The sequence below is a fragment of the Symsagittifera roscoffensis genome, chromosome 1 (genome assembly GCF_963678635.1).
Source record: "Symsagittifera roscoffensis chromosome 1, txSymRosc1.1, whole genome shotgun sequence".
In the NCBI taxonomy this organism is placed as follows: domain Eukaryota; kingdom Metazoa; phylum Xenacoelomorpha; order Acoela; family Convolutidae; genus Symsagittifera; species Symsagittifera roscoffensis.
This window is the reverse complement of record NC_087062.1, coordinates 7,816,713-7,841,616: the sequence shown is the minus strand read 5'-3', so window position 1 is coordinate 7,841,616 and position 24,904 is coordinate 7,816,713. Positions and strand designations below refer to the sequence as shown.

Below are 24,904 nucleotides of genomic sequence, written 5' to 3'. Positions count from 1 at the left end.
AATGTAATGCTGCTTTGTTGACCTCGTGATCGGTATTAACTAGTTAATTATTAATTTTTAAAGACGTGTGTTCCGATAAATAGATTTTTTTTTCAGATAGTGTGTTGTATAAACAGAAACTGCGAGTTTAATTTAGTGAACATATTGTACGTGACTTAAATTGTGCAGAAAAAATTGACCTTATCTGACCTTGCAATGTCTTCAGTGCAACAAGTGAAGCCTCTTTACGAGGAGCTGAAGAAAGAGTTCAGCAACAAGAGGCGAGACGTGAACAAGTGCAAACAGCTCATATCAAAAATGAAGGCAAGTCGTAGTGCCGATTGTGCGACTTCGCTAATTTGTTTTTATACGTGATCGCAAGGGCTCAAGTGTGGTAGCATACTGATTTTTTTTGAATCGTGATTTGGATTACTCGCTGAAGTTTCCTGAAATTTAAGTTGGCGTCGAGAAAAACTGGAGACTTTGCTGGACTAGAATTACCCTATGAGATTAAAACGAGAAATGCAACGGGATGGATAATGGATAAGTTTTATGCATATAATTTCCGAATAATTTATTAAGACAGCCCTTTTTTTCTGAAATGAGGTTAAAATTGTGCTAACAAATTGCAGATTTCCTAACAAAAACACTCATCAGCTGAATATAACTAGCACAAACCTCTATATGTAGTATAACGTTCCTTATGCTTGTTTCAGATCGCTCTTTTGACACTTAACTTTTTTCCGAATGACAAGGCCACCAAAGCTGAACTGATAATAGCACGTGAGTACCTTAAACAAACCGACTAGTGTTCGAAGAATATACGCCCCGATAGTTAAACTTTCAGGACTGCATCTCATCTACATTGAGTTTTCAAGGCTACATTCAGTACAGTAGCGCATTTAGGGGGGGGGGGGATCGGAAGACTCCATTTAGGGATTGGACCCCCTGATTTTCCAAAGGATCCCTAAAATTTTTAATAAAGACGCCTTTGTCGCCAATATGCACTAAATTTGGAGGGTAGATCACGCGCCGAAAAATGATTTTTTTTTAAATCAAAACCTTTGCCAAAAGGGGTCTAAAAACGTCATATTGGCCTGTTTTTTAAAAAGGTCTTTCTAATAATTTGGGAGAGCTCGCAAATCATTTTTGGACGACCTTTATTTTTTGTTTGAAAATCCCCCCCCCCCCCCTCTCTCGAGAAAATCCTAGATCCGCCCCTGATTCAGTATAATATTAAATGGTTTTACTTTGGATAGGTACATAATCTCAATACGATAGGTCTACTTCGAGGAATCAGTCACCCCTGTTCTACTTTGAGCAGTCAGTAGTAGTCACCTCTCCTATTTTTTGCACAGAATCCTAAAAAAAATTAAAAGTAACTTTGGCTTGAGTCAAAAGCACTGAAAACGGCATTTCCGCACCTTTTCTTCAAAATTTGATGGTGATTCGGAAATTGTTTGTTTTTCATCGACCCAAGAAAGGTCGACGGAATTTCTGAAAACTGTTTTGTCCCATTTCCTTGACACAGAATTTGGTCACCTTGCAACAATTGAATTGAATGTATATAATATTAAATGGGTAGCTGAGCGCATTAGCTCCCCTCCCAAACAATGCCTTGATATTTCTTGGGCTGCGAATCCGGGTCCTTTTTTATACAACATAAAAAATACACGTTTTTTTAAAAACAATTATTCCTTTTTCGCTTTTAATTGAGTTCACTGACATTCTTTTTGTTAAGCATTTTTATGAGTCCTTTTACTATTATTATATACCAGCTCTGATTTTGTATGTTTTTTTTCATTCAAATGTTTTCGGCTTGTTTTACATCAACTAAGACACCGTATAATGCATTGTGGAAGGTTAAAAATATATTTTTGCTTTGTGAATTTTGAGAGGGGTCGGGCGTAAAAGTTTTAACTTCCAAAATTTTATACTTAAGTTTTTCTTTGAGATAATTGTATTTTCGGCTCAATTGGCGTCGACTCATCAATTATTTGCTCAGTTTCCGCTCGGTAAATGATTTCGAATTTCTACTCAAGGGCCTTGATTGTATTCTTTTCATGTTAACTGCAATTTGAATAAATGAAAGTTTTGTAGATGTAAGTTATATTCGACATTTTTTGAAATTTTTCGACATTGTAGCTTCCTTCTCGTTTTCCATCCGCTATCTTGCAATGATATGGCTTTGTTGTATCGCAAGTGTAGCGAAGCCCAACTTCACCTCTGTGTCAAATGGCATTGACAATCAATTACCAAAGTTACAGTCCTCAATTTCAATTAATTGCAGACAAAACGGTGCAAAAAATTTCATTAATTTAAATTTAAATTTTTTTTACTGTAACTGCAGCAGTATTGTGTTTACCAGGTGATTTTCTGGAGATCTGTTGTCAGTTGAGCATAGAGACAGAGGACGTAGAGGCATTTGAGAGATACTTTGTCCAGCTCAAAACATACTACTTTGATTTCAGGTTATCATCCTTACATCGTTTTTGTCATTTCTGTTTGTCAGTGTGAAAGAAGGCACGCTAAGCTTTCGGCACCTTCTGTTATTGAGCTGATGTAATTCTAGTCTCGAACAAATTTCGAAAATAACTCTCCGACAGTTTAACCGATTCAACTGTGCTATCTTGGACCGAATGGAACATAGCGCACTGATTTTTTTTTTTCAAAAGTATGGTTCGATTTTTCTGGTAAAGAAAAACAGAAGTAGGTTCTGTAGTTTCCAAAAAATGGTTTGATTTTTTTCAAGTGTGTATAAGTTCTGCGTTAAAAATTTCTATGCCTTGTTTGGTGATATGTTACAATAGGTGGTAGTTTTAACTACAGTGCATGTATTAAATTTGAGAACTGTAATGCAAAATATAGTCATTTCATTTTCAATCAGTTGTACATGCTGCTGAGATTTTTTGCAAATACATTACTCTGCCAGATAAACTGCTACTAAAAAAATTCAAATTTTACATTTTTGCAAAAAAAATTGGCTTTTAAAATAAATTGTACATACTGTGCGAAGTATAACAAAAAATGATCGAGCTATTTAAGTTAAAATTACCACCTATTGTAATATATCATCACCCCTTGTTTTAGAACAGAGTTACCCGAATCAGCGTACATGCACGAGTTAGTGGGCTGCCATCTGTTGTGTCTTTTGTCTCAGAATAAGTTGGCCCAATTCCACTCTGAGTTGGAGATGATCTCGATCGGAGACCTCCTCAACAACATCTACATCAAACACCCAGTGTCCATTGAACAGTATTTGATGGAGGGTAGCTACAACAAGGTACAGTCCTTAAATGGAACTTTATGTTTTATTATGATAGTGGTCCCTCGAAAAACCAACTATGATAGACAGGTCCCGCATGCATTTCGCATTTAATAGTTTGAAAACCAATTTGCGAATAAATAAATCATTTCAAAAATCTCGTGAGTAATTAATTACTATATTGTTTATATCAAGAAAAATGCTCGCTTCAATTTGATTTACCGTTTAAAAACCATTATTATGTCAACTTGATTGGCATCCAAACTCAATGTTGGCAATTTTTTTTGAAATTTCTACCCTAAAATGGCGAGGGGTAGGTTTTACGAAATAAGGGAAACATAAATTTTGATTGAACATGTACTGGGAAATCTTTCTGAATGGTTCTTTTCGGTTATAGCCCCCCCTTAAATGATGAAAAATTGTAAATGTAAATGAAAACGATTTGGGAGCTCTAGGTGTCTTATTCTCATGGGACCTGGTCATTTTCAAGTGACCACTTTATCATTTTTACTTTTCTATTTTTGAGCGCCACATTTCGTACATTTAGGGAAATGTCACCCAATGTGGTTCCATAAGACTCTTTAAATTGAGGCATGTTAGTTGGTAAATTTCGTTTTTCAAATTTCCTGGTGCTGCTAATGCGTCATTATTTTTTGCGTCACTTAGCAATTATGTAGACTCATAATTGGCGCGAGTCACTCAAGAGATTTTGTAGACACAACGTTTTACTCATTCATTTTTCCCAGTAGTGTTATCAGTCATTTTTGGGGGCTGTTCTCATGCGCGAAGGACCGAATGTGCGACAAACTCGTGGGCGAAAGACCAAAAACAAAATTAGCCTATAGTCAATTTTTAAAAATAATCAATTGCCATTCAATTAAAATGAATCAATACTTTGCTTCTTTCATAACGAAATCCTTGAAATATAAACTTTCATTCATTTCGGCGGTGGTCAGTGACAATTTGAAAATTTTGCATGTTTCTGCCGTTTTTATGTTCGGCCAATATCAATATTAAGTCCCTGGAAATGTTTACTTTCTTTCAGATTTTCACGCTTTCTTTCCAAATTTTAGATTACTCAAATCTGATTACCTGGTCTTTTTTTTCGCGCATTCGGTCTCACCATTTTTTGCTTGTGTATGCGAAGTGCAAATTCACCTTTGTGTCAAATTGAAGCATAATTGATTGAACAAGGCGCTCAGTCTTGGTGCAAGCTTCCCTAATTAAGTCAGTTATCTCACAATTTGTCAACAGAACTATCAACTTGAAAAAAAATTGTCTTAAGTAGCGGTAAAACACATATTTAAGCGTACAATAACACTTCTGCAGAAAAAGTACAGCAGAACAAGCGGTAGCTTTTTACAAATGACGCGTTTGAAGTCAGTGTTCTGATCTGCTTTTTTTAGTCTTCTAAAGGATTGGTTTACTAAAAAAACCGGTCCGCCAAAATCCCCAGCACCAAAACGATCAACCTCAATAGTTTAAATCAGCGAGCACAATAACACCCGTGCCGAATGGAAACGCAGCGGATTAAGCGGTCGCTAATCGCCAACGCTGCGTTTGAAGTTAGCTTTCTGGCTTCCTAATTGTTCTGAGTCTGCTGAAAGATAGGTCTGCGAAAAAACTGGTCTGCTAAAGTCCCTTGCACCCATCAAGTCATTCAAGTGTAGCTCGAATAGTTTTATCAATGCGTTTTTGTTGGATTCTAAGTGAAAGTCATCTTTAAATAAAAGTTTTGTGAGGATTAAAAATGAAATTATGCAGCAGAATGGAATCGATTTTAACAGTTGAAAATTAGAGTTAATGATATATGATTGGCTCAACCGAGTTAATGGTAAAATAATTTTGTCCTTGGTTAGCTATCGCTCAGTTTTGAAGCATTCAAACCTCTTTAAGAATCAGTTTCCACTCGTATTTTTCGATTTCCGTTGATTGTGAAGACAGGTCAGTTTCATCGCACATTTTGCTGCAATTTGGCTGAACAAAAGGAAATGGGTACAATGCTTGCAATACTACAATAGAGCTAAATTGTGAACTAGATGATCATTTACGAGAGCTTAATTGCAAAACGAATACCTGAATAGTTCTAAAGGTCATTTCAGATCATTCAAATGAGCATAATAAAATCGAGCAAATGAGAAAATTTTGTTACATATTTCATGCTTACATATTTCGTTACAAATTTCACGGTGTGTTGTTGTGAAATACTATGACCTTTCAACTGTGTGACCTTCCAATTAAAACGCTTCAGTATGTTATTTGGATTCCATTTTATACAATAATAATAAGAATCATAATAAAATAAACAATAGTTGCATTCGTTTTGAGGTTGCAGTTCACGCGAACGTATCCATATAATATACGCTTACATTATTTCGGGTGATTTCCCATAGGGAACGGCCTTTGAACGCACCTCTTTTTTTAAGGGGTTCGTTATGTACAAGGATGTTGTTTTATATTTAGATTTTCCTCTCAAAGTCAAATCTGCCTTCTGAACGGTGCAAGTTCTTCATTGAAGTTCTTTCAAATACAATCAGGTAACCATTTTGAATTACTTATCAAAGCAAATCTAATCCGATTTCAGAAATGTGGATTTTCAAAAAAATGTAGAAAATTTGTCTATCTTTTTTTGAATTTTTGAAAAAACAGATCAAAAACGCGTTTTAGTCACTTTTGGGAAACTTGACCAAAAAAATCGCTTTTTTTCGGCGCGCGCTCCCCTTCATAATGAGAATATATTGGCGCCAAAAGCGCCTTTAGAAAATTTTAGTGTTGTTCGGCCTAAAATGGATGTCATAAAATAATACCAAAGAGGGATCCGCCGCCCCTCCCCCCCCCCTTAATTCGCCCCTGATAGAGCATAATCAAGTAAAGACGGTTTATCCACAAGGGAAAGGACAAACATGCCAGCTGTTCAGCTCTTCACCTGAGAAGCGGTGTTGTGACTTGTTTAAGATATACATGCATTTTTTTGGTTATTTTTGTGGGCTGGGTAATATTGCCTCACCCTCAAGCAACGAGCACGGATCATGGTGGGCTTCTAACATCCGACTTTTCAATTGAGAGGCGGAGACGTAACAACTTCACCACCGCTCCCCAAATAAAAGCTGTTTGATTAGAAAAGACGGGATTGAAAACTGAGAGGATGTTTGATTGATTTAGGGACGAGATTGCGGAGTGTATGGAGAAGTCGTACGAGAGCATCTCTCTGCAGGAGGCGGCCGGGATCCTCTTCTTCGAAGACAAAGCTCTCGTCAAGCCGTACGCTCTGCAGGTACCTCGCATGCTTATTTCAAACAAAGATACCACTTATTTTACATGAGGAAGTTGGAGAAAATGACTTGAAGTATTAAAGTCACATTGCAGTCGGCGATTTGGAATCGAGTTTGTGCTCTGAACTTGAGAATTTTTTTCGCGGTTGTACGTAAAAAAGTTTTCAAACGATTTCCACGCGGAAAATTATCTTAAATCTGGAAAATTTTACAAACAACCATTCCAGAATTTTTTCTCTAATAATGAATTTTGATTTTAAGTTTCCGAAGCTCTTGCTGATATTGTTTTGACTGGATATGATGGGTGAAGACCTGTGATTTGAATAAACTAGCGTTTCAGGGCTGGAAAGTGCTCAATCGTTTTAGAGAAAGAAGCAATCCTCCTAGACTCAGCAGCATAGCTAATGGTTTGTTAATAACAAGTGAAAGTGCATGTTTCAGCGTCAGTGGCAGGTAGACTCGGTCACAGGTCTGGTGGCTTTCAAGCGTGAAGAAAAAGAGAAAAAAGAGATCGACTCGGACAAGATGATAAATGACTTTGTCAACTACGCTGTCCAATTAGAGACCATCATTTAATCAACTAGATTTATCAAATATAGACTTGCAAAAAATTTAGCCATTATAAAATGATACGACGGAGTTATTTTCAGAAAATTACAGTTGAGCCGATCAATTTCGGTTTTTAATGCACCATGCTTAGATGAGGATGGCTAAAGGGATCCTGAGTACAATTTACATGAATTTGCAAGTTATCCCATGGTTTCTGCACTGTGCTAAAAAAATAAGCATAGATGATTTTGCAAGTTCTTGGCGTAATTATTATCACGCAAGATTCTTTTCCACTGACTAGGAAAACAGTATTTTTAAGATTGAAGTCAGCATCATTTTCCCTCGAAAGAAAGGGCAACATAGGTAGAGATTGTTCAGTTCACCACAGCGAACCGCTGCTGTGTTTCTGATTGAGGCAGATATGTATATTTTTTTGTTGGGCGATATATTGCCTTGTCCTGATTTAACATGCTTAAACTTTAAGTGAGTTTAAAAACACAGCTAATGTTTGCGCCTAGTAGTTAAGATAATTAAAAGTGGAAAAGAGTCAGGTTGATATGTAAAGTGAATGAGTTGACATCTTATGTGTTTTTCCTTAATGATTGTTAGATAACAACTTGAAATATTAAAAGCTGAATTGTGATTTGAATATAGTTTATGGTCACATCTTTTAGCGATTGAAGCGAAGATACTAGATGAATTGTTGCAATTGTTGTATCATCATGAACTGTTATGCCGGAGATGTGAACAAAATTGGGATTGAGCGTGATATTTTCGTGCAATTTTAGGTAAGAGTAAAAACTCGCAGATAGAAAAAAGGCTAAATAATATTGAATGCCAGAACATTCAGCCGAAAGTTTCAAGGCAACTAACGCAAACATAATTATTTTTCTTTGTCCTGATTCGTGGCTGGTGTTTTGATTTTAACGCTCTCCACTAAACAAGATCTTATGTTATAGTATGATATCATTTTGCCAGCTCAACTCGTATAACAATAGACAAGAATGCTCGTATCAGGGTAAAAGGATCAATTGAGCAATCTCCCCCCCATTCTCGCGTGGGGGGGAGATAGCTCAATAGGTACTTGAGATATGTTTATAACCACTTGAAAATAGTTTGAATGACATGAAATCATAAAGCATATTTTCCAACGACTGTGGAAAGCCAAAATTTACAATATCAAAGCTCAAAAGTTTCATTCGGATTGAAAAAAGAATCAATAAAACAGCCATAAAAAGCTACTTTTTTCCTTTCTTTACATGACGAAAAGTTTTTGCGAACAATATTAAGGTGCTGCGGAGAACCTTTTTGCTATTCAGATACAAGGCTAGAGCACCAACCCTGGTAAGTCGCTTTATTCGATGAGGCTATGGTCGCATAAACAAAACTTTGCAAAAAAAAAAAAATTTTGATAAATTTCGATTTTTTTTTTCAAATTTTTTCTCGATACTCATGTAAGATAAACTTCAGTCGGTCAATTGATTGCGTGCTATAAACACATCATCCATCTACTTGCGTTTGCTGACGTCTTTTTGTAGAGTTTATTCGTTTTTGCTGGGGGGGAGATCGCTCAATTGGTCATTACGGGGGGGAGATTGCTCAATTGATCCGGGTAAAACAATGAATGTTCTGATTCCCATTTAATTGATCTGGAATAGTTTTGCTATAATCACGATCTGTAGCATTGGAAATTTCATAGCATCTGTTCTCGGATTTATTTGCGGCAAGTGTTTGTGATGGACTAAGCGTCTGTGGTTGAGTGGTTAGTGCGTGAGACTCAAAATTTCTACGTCGTAGGTTTGAGTCCGAGTCGCCGAATTTTAAATGATTCGAGGCGCTTATTCTTACTTATTTCACTTTTTAGAACTCTAGCGCTGCTTTTTGTGTTCTCGCTGGTGATTACCACGCATGAAAAATATAAAACGGGCAGTTAAGAGAGAATCTTGGCAGGTTACTGTAGTGGTGTGCGTACCCGGCTAGACCCATGCTCATCAAGAGATTGATCTTCCGAAGGACCAGAGTTTTGAAAAGATAATCTAAATAGAAAACCACCCCGAGGATTAATATTCCTCACTTTCATCGAAAGTCGGAACATTAAAGATAGAAGTGCTAGCATTTGGTCTATCTGCTTCATCAGAGGTCTTGGATCTGTAGCGTAGAGGCAGGGAAGGAGACCCGCAACAATAAAATAGAGGGTTCGAACCTGGGCAGCGTCGGATGATAATGAACCTTTTCGTATACTAGGTAAAATGCGTCCACTCTATAAATTGAGGCATGTTAGTTGGTAATTTTTTGTTCAAATTGACTGCTAATACAAAATTATTGGCTTCTAATTGCAAAATAAAATGTAGACTCATAATTAGCGTGCATGGCTTAAGAGATAGTGTAGACTCGAAGTTTAACACATTCAGTTTTCTCAGTAGCGTCATCGGTCTTTTTTTTGCTTGTGTATGCAAAGTCCAACTTCGCCTCTGTGTAAATCACCTGCAAACTGAATTTGTAAGCTAGGACAGCTTGCTCAGTAAAGCAGACGATTGTTTATAATCTAAACACACGCATATCACATTCCATAGCTTTAATAATTGTTGTTTACACAAGCAATGCTTGTGTTATAGTACGAACTATCTTTTTTTTTTCAAACCAATGTTGTTGCGGGGCAAATATTGTTGCGATAAAATGTGCTTATTTTGAAAGTGTTCATTTTGATCAATAACCAGCTATTAAGTACAGCCAATGCTAAGGATTTCAACACAAACTATTATTGTTCCGATTTTCGTAACGAAAGTAACGGAATGTTTCTGCTCGGGATGTTTTTTTTTCTTTAGACAAAATTGGACTTCTTAACTATCCGTTTTTGACAAGATTTACTAAATTTCATTCAAAAAGTATTGTTGCCCTGAGCTTAAATTTAGAAAGATTTTTCACCTGTGATCATTTTTTGTAAAGTTATGGGTGTTTTAAAACCGTCATTTTGGGACATTTAACGTGCGATATATTTCGCGCTATTAACGAGTAAGCGGAGATTTAATACGTCATAGAAATCGATTAATATTGGTTGAACGAAGATTATTTGGAATAATTGATTTGTTACTAGGAGCAAAATTTATCACTTTGTACTTAGTAGGGTGTGTGGGTGGATGATTTTCAAAAAAAATTTCAAATAAAAAAAAATTTCATTTCGTTTTATTACATTTAATTTTTTCATGCTATTATTGCTTCATAGACTGCTCTATAAATTGAGGCATGTTAGTTGATGAAATTCGTTTTTTTTAATGACTGGTACTGCTAATGCGTCATAACTGGCGTGCGTCACTTTAGAATTTTGTAGACCGAAGTTTTATTCATTCAGTTTTTCCCAGTAGCGTTTTCGGTCATACTTTTGCTTGTGTATGCGAAGTGCAACTTTGCCTCTGTGTCAAAATTTATTTTCCTATTTTTGCTCAGCTTTTCACATAATTTTTTATATTTAACTGGCTGTTTTAAACGGTTTTTTCTTCTGAAAATTATTGATGTCCTGAGCTCAAATTGAGAAAACTGTTTCACCTGTGATCGGTTTTTTGTACATTTTTGGTGTTTCGGAAACTGCCAGTTTGGCTAATTTGGGGCAATTAACGCACGATAAAAATTGCTTAGAAGTAAATTTTGATTTTTTGTTATTGGATAACAAATTGATACAAATTATATAGCGTGTGAGAGAATACTTTAAAAACAAATCTGAAAAAAAAATTAAGATGGTTTTTACAGGTTTTGTTTCCAAAATTTTATAATCATTTGAACGTATCAAAAAGAAATACTGCTCTGACTGTAATGGTTTGTCAGAAATTTCTAAGTTTCGCTTTATGCGAACAGACTTGTTTTGTTTGTACCAGTCTTATAGCTCTTTTTTCAGTTTTGTCTCGTTTTCGATTAAGAGACTCCGGCTGTTCATCGAAGTCGGGACAAAATTGACAATAAAGAGCCACAAAACTGCAACGAAACAAAACAATATATATGCTCGCATATATAAAGTGTGAATAAAGTTTCAGAACAAGAATTTTTGAATAAGAAGATGCAAAATTTTCTAATAATTTTAACAAATCAAAAAATAAGTGCTGCTTTGACCGTAACAAGTTGTCAGAAATTGCGAGCATTCTTTTGTTTTGTTGCAGTTTTACAGCTCATTTTTGTCATTTTTGTGCACATTTCGATGAACAAATGGAGTGTTTGTGCTTTTTATCTAGTTATTTAAGGAGGAATCTGCAAGTCATTGGTGTCCTGAACTTCAAACCATAGAAACTTGTACATGGTTTTGTAGTTTGTCAACTTTTTAGGGTTTAAAAAATAACCATCCTTGATAATCAACTATTGATATTTTTTGCGCAATTAAAGCGTAAACAGTAACTAAAACCAATTCAAGTGTGATCTTACTAGTGAGATACTAGATTCAAATTATATCATTTTGTCTGATACATGCACATTGAGGGAAAAATGGTAGAATTAAAAAAAAATCGTTTTTTAATCAATTCTCTAAGCAAAACTTTCATTGAACAGCAAGTGGAATGATCAGGTCTTCTCTATGATAGAAAGAACCATTTTTTTTTGTTTATGAAGTACCGCTTGTTTTTATAATTAACGTGTCATTTCGATTGTTTTGTAAGTTGCTTTTAAACTTAATTTTGTCAAACTTTAATCCATTTTTTCGTTTTTATACCGCCTCTAATTTTATTCTAATCTAGTTTCCAACAGTTCGGTTTGGATAAAATATGGCTGGATTAGTTGATGTGGAGCTCGGAGATCTAACACTAAGACCAATTTCAGTTTGCGATGAAAAAGTTGATTGTAAAATTTGTTAAAATAGATTTAAAAAAAGCTAACAATTTTAAAATGAAAGATTTTTCTTTTGAAATTTTTGGCATGTTTTTTTTTGAAAAACTTCCCCCCGACGTAAGGTAAGATATTTAGTCAAGTAAAGCTTAAATTTTGTGAAAAAAATTGCCTCAACTCGCTTTATAATGTTTTGAGTCATTTTGACTCACATTTTACTCGTTAACTACCTTTAACATATCGGGCGTGAAGTGTTTCAAATTGGCATTTTGAACACCCATAATTTGGCAATGTGATTCTTTTTTCTGAGTTCAGGGTGTCAATAGATTGCAGATGTCGTAGAAAATTTGGTTCAAAACTTGCTAGTTGAAAATCGAAATTTGTCTGAAGCAAACACGCACCGAGGACAAAATTTTGTCACTTTCTGCGAAAGTACAAACAAAAAGCATAAAAATTGACAGTTGACTGCAGGGGAGGGTCTGGAAGTTTCGTTAGGGGGATAAACTTTCAAAAAAACATCACAAATTTTGTCAACCTTTTTTTTTAGGTGGAGCAAATTGATTTTGCGAGCGCTTCAAGAACACTATAGAGAAAAGACCTTATTTTGACAAAATTTTAGCGCAGCAGGCAAATTTAAAAAAAAACAGGTCAAAATGCCGTTGAAGGTCATTTTTTAAGAAATTTTAGCGGAAAACTTTCGTTTTTTTGGCGCGCGATCCTCTTTAAATATAGTATATATTAGCGCCAAAGGATATTTAGGAAGAATTTAGGATTGGCCATTCGAAAATGGATGTCATAAAATAGTACCAAGGTGCCCCATTCCCCCTCCCCCTCAATCCGCCCCTGATTGATTGTATAAAGGAAAACCGATTAAATAAAGCAAGAATTGGATTAAAGCAAATATCAAAATTCAGAATAGAAACAAGAATAGCCGGTTACTAAGCAAGTCTTAAAAAAAAACAATTAATAATGTTTTTTTTTCTTCAAATTACTGTCGTTTTTCTGCGTGGTATGATGAACAAATCTAAACAAAAAAAACTTAAATCAGGCCAAAATTTGACAATCTTAGTCAAATAGGACAATTGTAAAACAAATTTTATAGAAGAAGACTAGAAAAATGAAAAAGAAATAAATTTTAAAAAACTTTTTTTAAAATTTTTTTACAGAATCTTTTTTTTGAAGTTTTTGCGCTCCAAAGCGCACTCACACTCAAAAAAGTAACTCTAGTTGATGAAAAATAAGTTTTTATGGCTTATATCAAGCTTAAATGTGCTATTTAAAACCAGCGCACTGACCGTGCTAGCTAGAAATTAGACCAAAATCAAAAATTTGAAAACAGTTTTTCTTGACACTGATAAATTTTTATTGTTTTTTTTTACAATCGAATTAGGAGTGAAAATGCATTAATTGATATATAGCTCGACTCATTCCAATGATTAATTGTGGTACCTGCTTTTGGATGGAAAACAAAAAACTAAAAAAAAATCAAACACACCCGAATACGAAGTTCCTCCTCATTTTTTTAAATGGTCGGAACAATAATCGCAAATTCGCTTTAGCAGGGGGAAATTAGCACGTTTTAACGCTAGATAGTTCAATTTAGTTATAATCTGGTAATAACAAGCACATGATTCTAGAACGTTATAGAACTCGACGCGCACGTTTCTAGAATAACTTTTTGTCGAATCCACGCTTTGGCCACGTATGTTTTATGTTTTCGCCTATAAACTATGTCATCACGAGGCCAAACTCTGCACTGGATTGGCACACAATTTTGTGTCTGTATTTTCCTGTATTTCAAGACATCAAACACGTTCAAAAATGTAAGCGGAATCCACTTACAAACTTTCCATGGGTTGCGCGTACAAATACCTGTAACGTTCTTATAGCAAATTTCCCATGTTGTTCTGGATTCCGCAACTGTAAGGGGATTCCGCAAAATGTAAGCGGCATCCATAAATGTAAGTTAAATCCGCAAAATTTATAAGCGGAATCCGCAAATAAAAAAAGATTCCGCAAATTGTAAGTGGATGTCGCAATTTGTTTATTTCTAAACTTGTGTACTAATATTTGTTATTATCTATTATTTATAGCAACTCAGGAGTTATTAGCAAGGACTTAACCATTGTCAGCAGAACCCACGATTGAATCTTTAAACATTGAATAACTAAATATGTGGGTGTCAGCCTTAAGTATCGATCACCCGAAAAATTGTTGTTGGAGTTTCTTCTATTTTTGGGATCGTTAGAAACACAATCACCAAAGGCATTATTTGGTTGATGTTTTTATGAAGATTTACAATCAAAATAGTTTAAAAAATTGCATAATATATACTAACTTTTTAAACTATTTTGATTGTAAATCTTCATAACTGACTATTTTTCTGACACGCTTTGAATATTGCTTTTGAAATAATGCTCTAAAAAGACAAGCTCTCTCTATGTCCGACAGTAGCGAATTTAAAGTAGGAGGGGCATTAAAGACAAAAAGAACGACCGAATATTGTGTTTGCCAATGACAAATCAGTATTTAAAAATGTAAAGTCTGACAATTCAGTTTTGAACAATTCAAGAAATTTTGATTTCATTTAGTAGACATTTTTGTGCCAAGAATATCTTCGGACGTGGGTACAACAGCTTCTTTATTTGTAATTTTTTTCGAGATCTATCTAAGTTTTGATATTTGGTGGCCAATTTTTAGCTTGTTGAAAATTATTCTCAAGGTACGAGTTCTGAATGACAAAAACTTCCAAGAAAAAATAGACTGGTTTTCATGTTTTTTTTGTACTGAATTCTAACAATTCCAACTGCGAGATTTGATTTAGTTCGGTTTTTATCCAGTAAAAGGGATCCATCTGCTTCGCTGAAGAAACTAATTTATTTTATTAATTTCGAAGAAACTAATTTCGAAGAAACTAATTTAATTTACTGATTTTTTGGCGCTTTGCTGATAAAAATTATTTCCTGTGAAGGAAGATCATGGTTTCGCTGTCTGTCAACTGATTATTTTCTGTCTTGAAAACATTTGACTGCTGTATTAGAAGCTGTAAACTGAAGCAGAGGAGTGAAAATTATAAAATTTGTTGAATCAAATTTAAAATTGGTGCGAGATTTCTTAGAGCTAAAATACCAAGACAAGTTTAGACAGCAATCGATTTTTTTTACTATCAGTTTCTTACTATATTCCAAGCCGGAAAAATTTGAATGCTTTTGTTATCTTGAAGTATTTAGAATGTTTAAAAATTCATGCTTGTATTGAAAATAACATTTTCAAAATTGCCAAGGTAACCCATTTTCAATTAAAATTTGCTGACTACAATTCCTTTCTATTTTTAAAAAATTAATTAATTGAAAGATTGTATCAAATTATTGTTCAACTGATGTTAACTTAATTTGCATTTATCCAATTCTTCGTCGTTATTTCGGCTCAAATAAGGAATTTTGCCATTTTATGAGTAATTTAAATAGATTATGGTTAACATGAATAGATTCGGATAGCGTTTTGGACTTTTTTGTCCAGAGATCAGCTTTTGAGGTTCGTTTTGGACACCGTGGGTTCTCTTGAGACTTCTAGCGAAGCTGGCCTTCTGATAGTTTTGTGTCTCGTGATTATTGGTTTGAAGCAACAGGGGTGTGATATGCTACCAAAAACTGGTTGCATGACGTTGGCTTCATTCAAACTAGTCTGATCGTTTGTATTAGTTAAGAAGATTTATCCACGAGGAAAAAGACCAGCAGATGAGCTGTTTAGCTCCTGTGGGAAAACCGCTCTTGTGTCCCTATCAAATGCATTGCTTTGGGATTGGCAAGGTAGATATCGTTTGTATGCGAGGAGGGTTGGTGTGAGGCGGCGGTTGATTTCTTTTAAAAACAAAAATTTTAGTCGATCTTTTATTTTCCGAGATTTTACATCACCCCAAATTCACCCTATTTAGAGTAGAAATTTCGCGCTAAAGAGAAATTAGAGATAGAGAGTCAAAAGTTATTGGAAGGTTTTGATCAAAACGGAAACGTTTTTCGGCTCTGGTCTTTGTATTAAGGCGCCTCTAGAAAATTTTTTGAGTCGATTGACCACAAATTGGATGTTTTTAAAAAGTTCAGTGAAAGGTTTTTTGGATGGTGAGTTTGATGAGTTACAATGATTTGTTCATACTGGCAATCAGGGGCGGATTTAGGGGGGGGGAAGGTTGACATCTATTTTCGACAGTCCAGCCCTAAATTTTTTCTAAGGGCGCCTTTGGCGCCAATATATACTAATTTTAAATGAGGGCACACGCCGAAAAAACGCAATTTTGGTCAAAACATTCCAAAAAGAGCTCAAATACGGGTCAAAAAAATTGTGAAATTTGGACTCCCCGCCCCCTCGAGAAAATCGTAGATCCGCCCCTGTATATGCTGATAGAAAAAAGTTTAGTTTGACATAAAAGAAACATAGACAATGAATCTCGGATGAGCGTTGACTCTAGTTGTTTCGACTTTCGTAACGAAAGTAACGGAATATTTGTGCTCGGGGTGGGTTTTTTTTTCTTCAGACAAATTTCGACATTTAAACTAGCATTTTTCACGGAATTTTTTATATCATTCAAAAGGTATTGTTGTCCTGAGCTTAAATTTGAAAAAATATTCTACCTGCGATCGTTTTTTGTAATGTTATGATGTTTAAAGATTACCGTTTTGGCCAATTTGGGACAACTAACGCGCGATATATTTCGCGTTATTAACGCGTAAGCAGAGATTTAATCCGTTTTAGAAATCGTTCAAAATTGATTGAAAGAAGCTTATTTGCCATATTTGATTTAATACAAGGAGCTAAACGTATCCTTTTGTACTTTATATAGCGTGTGGGGTGATGATTTTTACAAAAATTCTCAATTTTTAGGAAAAAAATTATTTTAATTTATTTTTTTACATTTAATTTTTTTATGTTATTACTGCTCCATAAACCTTAAAAGGCAGTGAAAACATTCAGGGCTTCGCCCTGATACGAGCAGACTTGTCTGAAAATAGTGATCAAGTGTCGTCCAAAATGGAAAATTGTACAGTCCTCTTCAGTTGGAATACATAGCATTGACTGCGTGCAACAAAGAGACAACTTGCAACAAAAAAACTTCGGAAAACTACTTTTCGATTCGATACTTAGAAAAATGAACAAATCTATTATACTACAATCTAGATTTGGTGTCAAATACCGATTCACGCTCATTATACTACTTCTGGCGGCAGCTCCAGCAAGCGGTAGCACTGCCGCGCTTTAAACCAATTTGCAGTTTTGCGAGTTGTCAATTTCCTTAAATTTTGCTAGTTGTTTCAGTTTTCGAAGAAAGTGGTGGATTATTGTTCCGATATTCAAAGAAAATAAGGACTACATATGATTGAGGCAAAGTTTTTGGACAAATTTTCAAAAAAAAATATTCGCACGGGTGATCGATTCGTTGATCATCGCCTATTCAGAAGGGTCGCACTCACAATTATACTACCCTGGCTTACGTTTGATAATAAAACGAGTCTTACTAAACTTCTAGATTTAAATTTTGTTGCTGAATGTGTAACGTGCAATATTTACGCGTGGCCAATTATCCCGCACCACAAAATCGTGCCAAAATGAATTGAGGCAAGCCAGTTGGTCTTTAGAAAATCAAGCACGAATCAAAATTTAGGACCTCAGGTTTTCTTTTATCAGATAATGGGTCAGTTATTGAACAGTCGGAACATTCAGGGCTTTGCCGTGATACGAGCAGTCTTGTTTAGACTTGCGGTAATTTTTAATCAGTTTTTGACATTTTAACAAAGAATTCTAAACGGAATTTTTTTCATAGGAGACGCTTAGTAAATCTCTTTTTGCTTTACATAGCGTTTGGGGGAATGTATTGAAGAAAAAAAATATATATTTTTTTCGATTATTTTATCAAGATTTGTATCAAAAGTTGTGTATTTGGCTTTTAAATGCAGTCGGAACATTCAAGGCTTTCTTGTTGTTTTTTGTTTCGAGTTGTTTTTTGGTGCGGTATCTTTTCTTCAACCCTATCCCCTCCACATTACTTAAGTAAACATGCTGAGTTGCTTTACAATTCGTCAAATTACACAAAATTGCTTCAAAATTTTCAAAAAGTTGAATATTATTTCTGTTGAATCAGGGTCTCCCTGGACTTGTATCGCACATGGGTCCCAATTGTGTTGTGACCAGATCGGACTGCTTATGTGGATGCTGGCGGCGGGTTTGTGTGTCAAATAGGAAATTGAAAACAAAATTAACCTTAACATAACTGCTTACAAGAGCACTATGCATGAATCGGAGCTTTCGTATTTAAAAAAGAGTTCGCTCGAACAGTTCTTTTTCTGGCTTATTTCGATTGCGCCAAATTACGTTTTAATATATAGTCAATTTTGATGCCGTGCCAAGTAGATCTTTCAATTCTTTTGTCTGTCATTTTTCCGCGGCCTAAAAAGTAAGTCTAGCTCATCAGCTTCATAAAAAAGCAATTTCAGCTCTTGAATTCATATTGTTTGCGTTGCTTGCGATGGTGCTTCCTCAACAATAACATCCCAGAATTTAATGACATACTTTTCGCTTTCGAAGCAATTTGCTTACGCTTGCGATAAGCAAGCCTTATCAAACTGGAATGTAAACGTTTTTTTTTGCGTTAACAACTTGTTTAATAAAATCACTTGAATCACTAGACTCCATTCACGTGCACACGTGCAAATTTAAGTTCTACCGGTCGACTGAAACTACTGACAGTTGTTTTAAGAAGTAATGTATTAAGCTTTTGAAGACATATAATCCTATTCAAAAAATTTTTGGGCTATCGTTAGTCTGATGGTTTTTTGTCGGCTTAGTTTCCGCAGCACGGAATTTTCTTGTTTTACTAAATATTTTCAGAAAATCTTAAGATATCTTGGCTTACATCAAAATCAAACCTTTTTAGTTTTTCGACGTACATGGTTTCTGAGAAAAAACTACGCCTGATGTGGTAAAAGTCCTGTGTTCGAACCAGGCCAGAACTTTTTTATTCAAAAGGCAAACATTCTGTTTCAAAAAATTGTCGAGCTGTTGTGTGTCTGCTTATGTTTGGTCGGCTTAGTTGCCTTGTTAATGATTTTTACTAGGCAGTATGTAGTTTTTATTGTAACTGAAAGAGTTTTGAAAATTCGGCCAAAACAGGGACGAAACAGTGCTTAGGGAGAGCTCGAAACGAAAAATCAATTCGGTCGACCAAAAAAAGGTCGACAAAATCCCCCCCCCCCCCCCCCTCGAGAAAATCCTAGATCCGCCTCTGGTCCATATCAAGGTTTTTTTACTTTTTTACTTCAAAAGATTTTGACGTGTGTTTGGAGACTCCTGGCACTTTAATGCTATCAAGAGAATTCAGTGGTTTTTTCTTGCACTTTTTTTCTGTTTTTTTTTTTGAAATCGGAATCACGATTGAAAAGGCATTTGTTCATGACTTCTCACGATTCTTAATTTTGATTATTTTCTGATGAAGGTATTTTTGGTTTGTGACCTTGACTTTGGAGTTTTGAAAATTCGGCCAAAACAGGGACGAAACAGTGCTTAGGGAGAGCTCGAAACGAAAAATCAATTCGGTCGACCAAAAAAAGGTCGACAAAATCCCCCCCCCCCCCCTCGAGAAAATCCTAGATCCGCCTCTGGTCCATATCAAGGTTTTTTTACTTTTTTACTTCAAAAGATTTTGACGTGTGTTTGGAGACTCCTGGCATTTGTAGGACTTCTGAATTCTGTTCTAATGAACGACTGGGATACGATTTCACCTGTGAGAAGGGCTATGATGACGCTAATTACGGATCAAAATGCGAAGGTATTCTGATGCCCTTATGACTACTTGATTGCATGAGGCAAATTGGGTCAGTTTTGCGATGTTTTCACTACAATCAATCATAAAATATATTGGTTCATATAAAATCTTCTTAAAGGTACAATTTACTTTTTATGCGACAAATGCAGAGATACTTTCTGTAATGACATTTCTTCTTAATTTTATCTTTGAAAAAATTGAAGCTTTTTTAAGTGGTTTGGATTGAACCTAGGTTTAGCTTTGCTTAGATATTGGCAAGTATACGGAAAACATCTATTAAATTTCTTAGTCAATGAGCAATAACACCATTTGAGGACACTAATATGATTGGCCTCATAGTGGTTTTTCGACTCAACTTTCTAAAACTCGGGTTGTCAAGATGACTGCTAAACTAATGAGAATTATTCATTAGTTTAGCACTTTAATGCTATCAAGAGAATTCAGTGGTTTTTTCTTGCACTTTTTTTCTGTTTTTTTTTTTGAAATCGGAATCACGATTGAAAAGGCATTTGTTCATGACTTCTCACGATTCTTAATTTTGATTATTTTCTGATGAAGGTATTTTTGGTTTGTGACCTTGACTTTGGCGTAGTGAGAGTTTCCCACAAAAAACCGTAAGCATAGTGACTTACTTCAGGAACTTGATTTTGAGTGGACACAAAGCAACCTAAGCAAAAAAGTTCCTTCCTAATTAATTTTAAGTGAGTGTTCACTAAACTAGAAAATCAAACTCTTACTTATTCAGTCTCTTTTTTTCAGAAGCTCTTTTTGTTCCGAAGCAAAATCAGGTACCACAAATAATTATGGGAATGGGTCGAGTGATACATCAATTTAAAGCTCTTTCAGTCGTGATTCGAACGACATTAGAAAAACTCCGAAAATTGGCCCAGTATCGAGAAAAACAGGTTGAAAATTTTTGATTTTTAGTCAAAATTCGAGCAAATAAAGCGAGCGAGCAGGCTTACAATCAGTATCGAGCTAAAGGGGAGGTGGGGTTGGGCGACCATCTCCCCTCATTCTGGTTGCCAAATTGTTTCCAAAGGGTCCCCTTCTGGTTTGACTTAACGTCATTTTTGGCTGACCAACCTGAAAATTTTTCTACAGGCCCCTTGCCGCCAATATATCTAATTTTGTGGGGGAGCGCGCATCGAAAAACGCAATTTTTTGGTCAAAACGTCTTTTTAGCCTGTGTTTTGAAATCTTGCAGTGCAGAAATTTTTTTTTAAATTAGGGTCCTCATAGTTTTTTCGGAGCGCTCGGAAAATCAAAATGGTCGACCTAAAGAAAGGTCGACAAAATTTCCAAATGTTTCGAAAAACCTCCCCCATCTAGAAAAAGTTTCTGCGCATGCCACTGCTTACAATAGCTTATTTTTGCTTAGTTTACGTCATAAAAACTTAATTTTACTCTAGTAAACTTCTTTTTGAAATTTTTTGTAGCGCCATTTGGAAATCAGAAATTGTTTTTATATATTATTCATGGTCTTAGTCATTTTTGTCCAACTTGTTTTTTTACTATGACTGTCGAATGTTCCTAAGTAGCAGTTTTTTTCAGATCAACTTTTATCCCAACACGTAGATCATAACGACACTAACTTGAAAAAACAACCATTTTTTCATATTTTTTTAGACTATGGTCGGAGTACTCTGTGCTACTTTCACTTTAACAGGATATCCTTATTTCCTACTGAGCTAACTTATTGTTCCAAATTTTAACAAAATTGACAGAGTATATATGCTCAAATTAAAAAAAGATGACCTGTATTTGTTTTTCACGGTGTTACGGGGTTTTTCACGGTGTTATTGGTCTAGTTAAAGCGCGCGAATTTTTTTTAATGATATGAGGCTGCAAAAGAGATTATTAATATCTTAAAGGCGTGAATTAACGCTTTTTGAGTAAAAATTTTTGCGCATTGCCGCTCAAGCATAAGAGATTATTACAACAAGTTACTTCGATTGAACGCGAAAACTCAGATTTTGGAGGATAATTTTCGACAAAAGTCAAATAGTTTCAGCAAAAAAAATTGACCTTTCTGAGGGCTATGATATTTCCAAGTGCCATAAGTGAGTGCCTGCAAACAACTAAAAGTTTCAAAAATCCAAAAATTCACAATTCCGAGAGCCATATTTTTCGTTTAAAGGTTAGGTTGAACTGCTTATGCAGTGAAGCTTCCCGCAACCCGTTCTTTAGACTTAAACTAAAATCTCGGAGTAGGAAATTTAGTTATTGAGAAAAATCAAAACTTTGGTGTAGTTGCATATGCAGGGGAGCTGCCCACACAGTTGTATCCATTGCACCCAGGTTTTAGGCTAGTAATTTTTGAGAAAACGAGAAAAAAATGTCTGGCAAAAATTCCTCGCAGACTTTTTCAAAGGCTGTAGACAGTAGTGTAAAAGAAAAAGAGTCTAGCGGACATTAAAGTCAGCAAGAGAACTTTTTTTGAAAATCATTGGATAGGTTTCGATAAGAAGACAACTTTGCAAAAGTGAAAAAAAATTCCAAAGCGTCTCAACAAAATAAAATAAAAAAAATCCAATACATTTTCATGATACTTGTTTTATCACATAAAACTTCCAGGCAATTTTGTACACATTTGAAAATGAATTTTGCAATAAACCAAAATTACGCAGAGGAAACACCAGCAGCAGAAAAGAAATTACTTTAAAAAATGTTTTTACGAAGTTTTAATTTCCACCTGAAATGAAAAACACTTGCAAATGCCATGCCACTTGCTTACAGCACACAAAAAATCAGTGATCTGACAACTAAAAGACAAAAAAAATTTACCCGAAAAAAATGTATACTGAAAAAACAAGGTACTGCCGGGAATCGAACCCCAAATTTTAGGCTGGAAAAGTAACCGCTTTAACCTCCAGGCAAAGCGTTAAGGAATAAGTAAGCGCCTTGGTTCAATTATAAGTCAATTTCGAATTCTTGTATAAAAAATTGTTTACAGGAAAGATGTCTCGTTCCCGATTATAAAACACTTGCTCTCGCAGGCATAACAAAGCAGTTGGAAAGTTTTCTTGATATCCTGTAATAAAAATTTTGTTTTATTCTACTCGAATCTGTGCGACGACTTTGTGTAAAATGGTTTCAAACTCCTCATGCTTTTTTCACCTCAGTTTCTAGGTATTTTCCCTAAATCATCGCGATGATGTTTTGCGTTCGTGGAAAATCGACCGATAAATTGTTGACTTCTTCAATTTAAATTCCTCTGAATTTAGGAATCAAATTTAGAAAGGATTTTATAAGTTTCTCTAAATATTAAATTTTTCACACTTCACAAATCAAAGCAGTAAGTCGCTTCAGTTTTTAATGTTGTTTTGTTTTAAAAAATAGTTGCTTAGAGTATATTATTTAAGCTTAAAAAGAAAATTATCAGCAAAAAAATGATTTCATTTTACTTAAAATTGGGAATCCAAATTCAAGTATATTTCATTGAAAATTATGAGCAGAATTTATCTTAATTAAAAGGAGATATAAATTATTTGTAAAAAAGCTCAAATGAATATTTTGAGTAAATTTAGTTAATTTAGATGCTCCAAGATTCAATTGATTAATCCAAACTTCATGAACGCTATGATAGGACACGGTCTTTTTCTCTTAATAATTTAAGAATTTTACTGAATTTATTGATTTGTCTACTCGAAGGAAGAAACAACTCAAAGATTCTTTTTTATGATTGATAATCGTTACGAAAATAAATACTACAACTTCCAAAACTAAGGTTTTATCAAATTCAGATACATATATACATTGCGCGATTTGTTTTTGAAATTTCCAAAGCCGAATATTTCTAAAAGATCGTCTTGTTGCAGCAATTTGTTGTCTGCTCGTGCGATTGACTTCATCAAGTACTCTCGGTCAAACTTTGAGAAATTTCGCTGAAAAGACTTGTTTAAGCACTCCATAGAACGATCGTAGTTCGACTGGTTAGAGCTTTTTATTGAGTAAACTAAGTCGCCAATATCCATTTCAACAGCTAATTTTTCCCAGTAATCTTTGACCAAATCAGAAAATTTTAAAATTTCAGTGAGCTCCATTCTGGTTTTTAAAGTAGTCAAAATAAAAGATTTTTCACTTTCGGTAAGTTTAACTTTTTCGATAAGCGCCATTTTTTGTTTTTGATGCTCTTCATGACCTTCAGTAACTTCATGAACTTCATTGGTTTCAGATTTCATCAAATATATGCTTTCAAAGTTCCTTTCCTGTGCTAGAAAACTGAAATGTGAATCGAACCCAATCACAGGGTCGAAAATTTTGACGTTAAGTCGTTTTGCATGGGAAATAAAGTTGTCTTTATTTCTCAGCGCTGTTTGTGTTTCCAAAATAAGAGATTCAACTTTGACTATTAATGGACTCGTTTCGCCTAATTGAATGGCCATTTCCTTCATGAGCCGTCCCAACAAATCACGACCTTAAAACGCCAAAAGCCATAACTTTTACATGGTTTGTAAAAATGACTCTAAGCATGCTGTTGGGAATATTTGTTTTTTTTTGCCCGAAAAAAATTCATATGCCCTCAATTGAAGAGTTTCTTTTAATGTTTTTGACCGATCGGAGTTCTTCTTGCAAAAACGTAAGTATTCTTTTGACTGCATTGAAATTGCAAATAAAATATGGTATTCACATTGCAAATGGCTTTGAGTAAACTTAATGACCATACCAAAGAATTTAACTCAAAGGGTAGAGGAAATCTGAACACAAAGGCGGACGAAGTTATTATCAAGGACTTTAAAGGTTGGAAAAAAAGATCCGAAACAAAAGAAATGATTTCCTTTCGGCTGTCTAGACTAAAATAGCGTCGTTTGTTGTTCCTTGACTTTTGTTTTGAGTTACATTTTTTTTTGAAAGATTCCGGTGAAAAATGAGTTCTATTTTTTGTGAAATTTGTTTGCAAACCTGTGAACTCTTTTATGATTTGGAGAAATTTGATGCACTTTTCCTTTGACGTTCTTTCTGCCTCGACAACTTCCACCAAATGGTCATCAATTTGGACAGCCTTCGAAAAGAGAAATTCGAGGAGCAACCGAAAATTAATACTGACGGATGTCTGAATCCATAGATCATGAGACTTTTCTAAGGCTAACTTTTCAACAAGACGCATCGTTAATGAACTGAATATAAAAGTGTTTTCTCTAGTTTTTACCAAACGTGTGATTATGACTTGTTCTGATTGTAATCACTATGAAACAAAGCACTGCAATTGTGGTTTGCTTA

General features: G+C 34.9%; 1 protein-coding gene and 1 long non-coding RNA gene across 2 annotated transcripts; one reads left to right on the top strand and one right to left on the bottom strand.

Moving 5' to 3' along the window:
* The first annotated feature begins 195 nt into the window (after window positions 1–195).
* Window positions 196–7,092, top strand: LOC134844115 (26S proteasome non-ATPase regulatory subunit 8-like). The gene is made up of 7 exons (XM_063860651.1): window positions 196–303; window positions 696–762; window positions 2,348–2,450; window positions 3,070–3,262; window positions 5,708–5,781; window positions 6,407–6,518; window positions 6,958–7,092. Exons 1-7 carry the CDS (start codon window positions 196–198, stop codon window positions 7,090–7,092), a joined length of 792 nt encoding a protein of 263 aa, XP_063716721.1.
* Window positions 7,093–23,346: 16,254 nt separating this feature from the next.
* LOC134854102 (uncharacterized) lies at window positions 23,347–24,904 on the bottom strand. The gene is made up of 2 exons (XR_010164395.1): window positions 24,587–24,904; window positions 23,347–24,101 (listed from the first exon to the last, which is right to left on the bottom strand). It is a non-coding gene; the product is annotated as an uncharacterized LOC134854102 (long non-coding RNA).

Bases quoted from the DNA above. Each gene is read 5' to 3' on its own strand.
- LOC134844115 (XM_063860651.1), top strand. From the start codon at position 196: ATGTCTTCAGTGCAACAAGTGAAGCCTCTTTACGAGGAGCTGAAGAAA. The intron at 2,451-3,069 runs GTTATCATCCTT...CCCTTGTTTTAG, and splicing joins ACATACTACTTTGATTTCAG to AACAGAGTTACCCGAATCAG. The intron at 5,782-6,406 runs GTAACCATTTTG...TGATTGATTTAG, and splicing joins GTTCTTTCAAATACAATCAG to GGACGAGATTGCGGAGTGTA.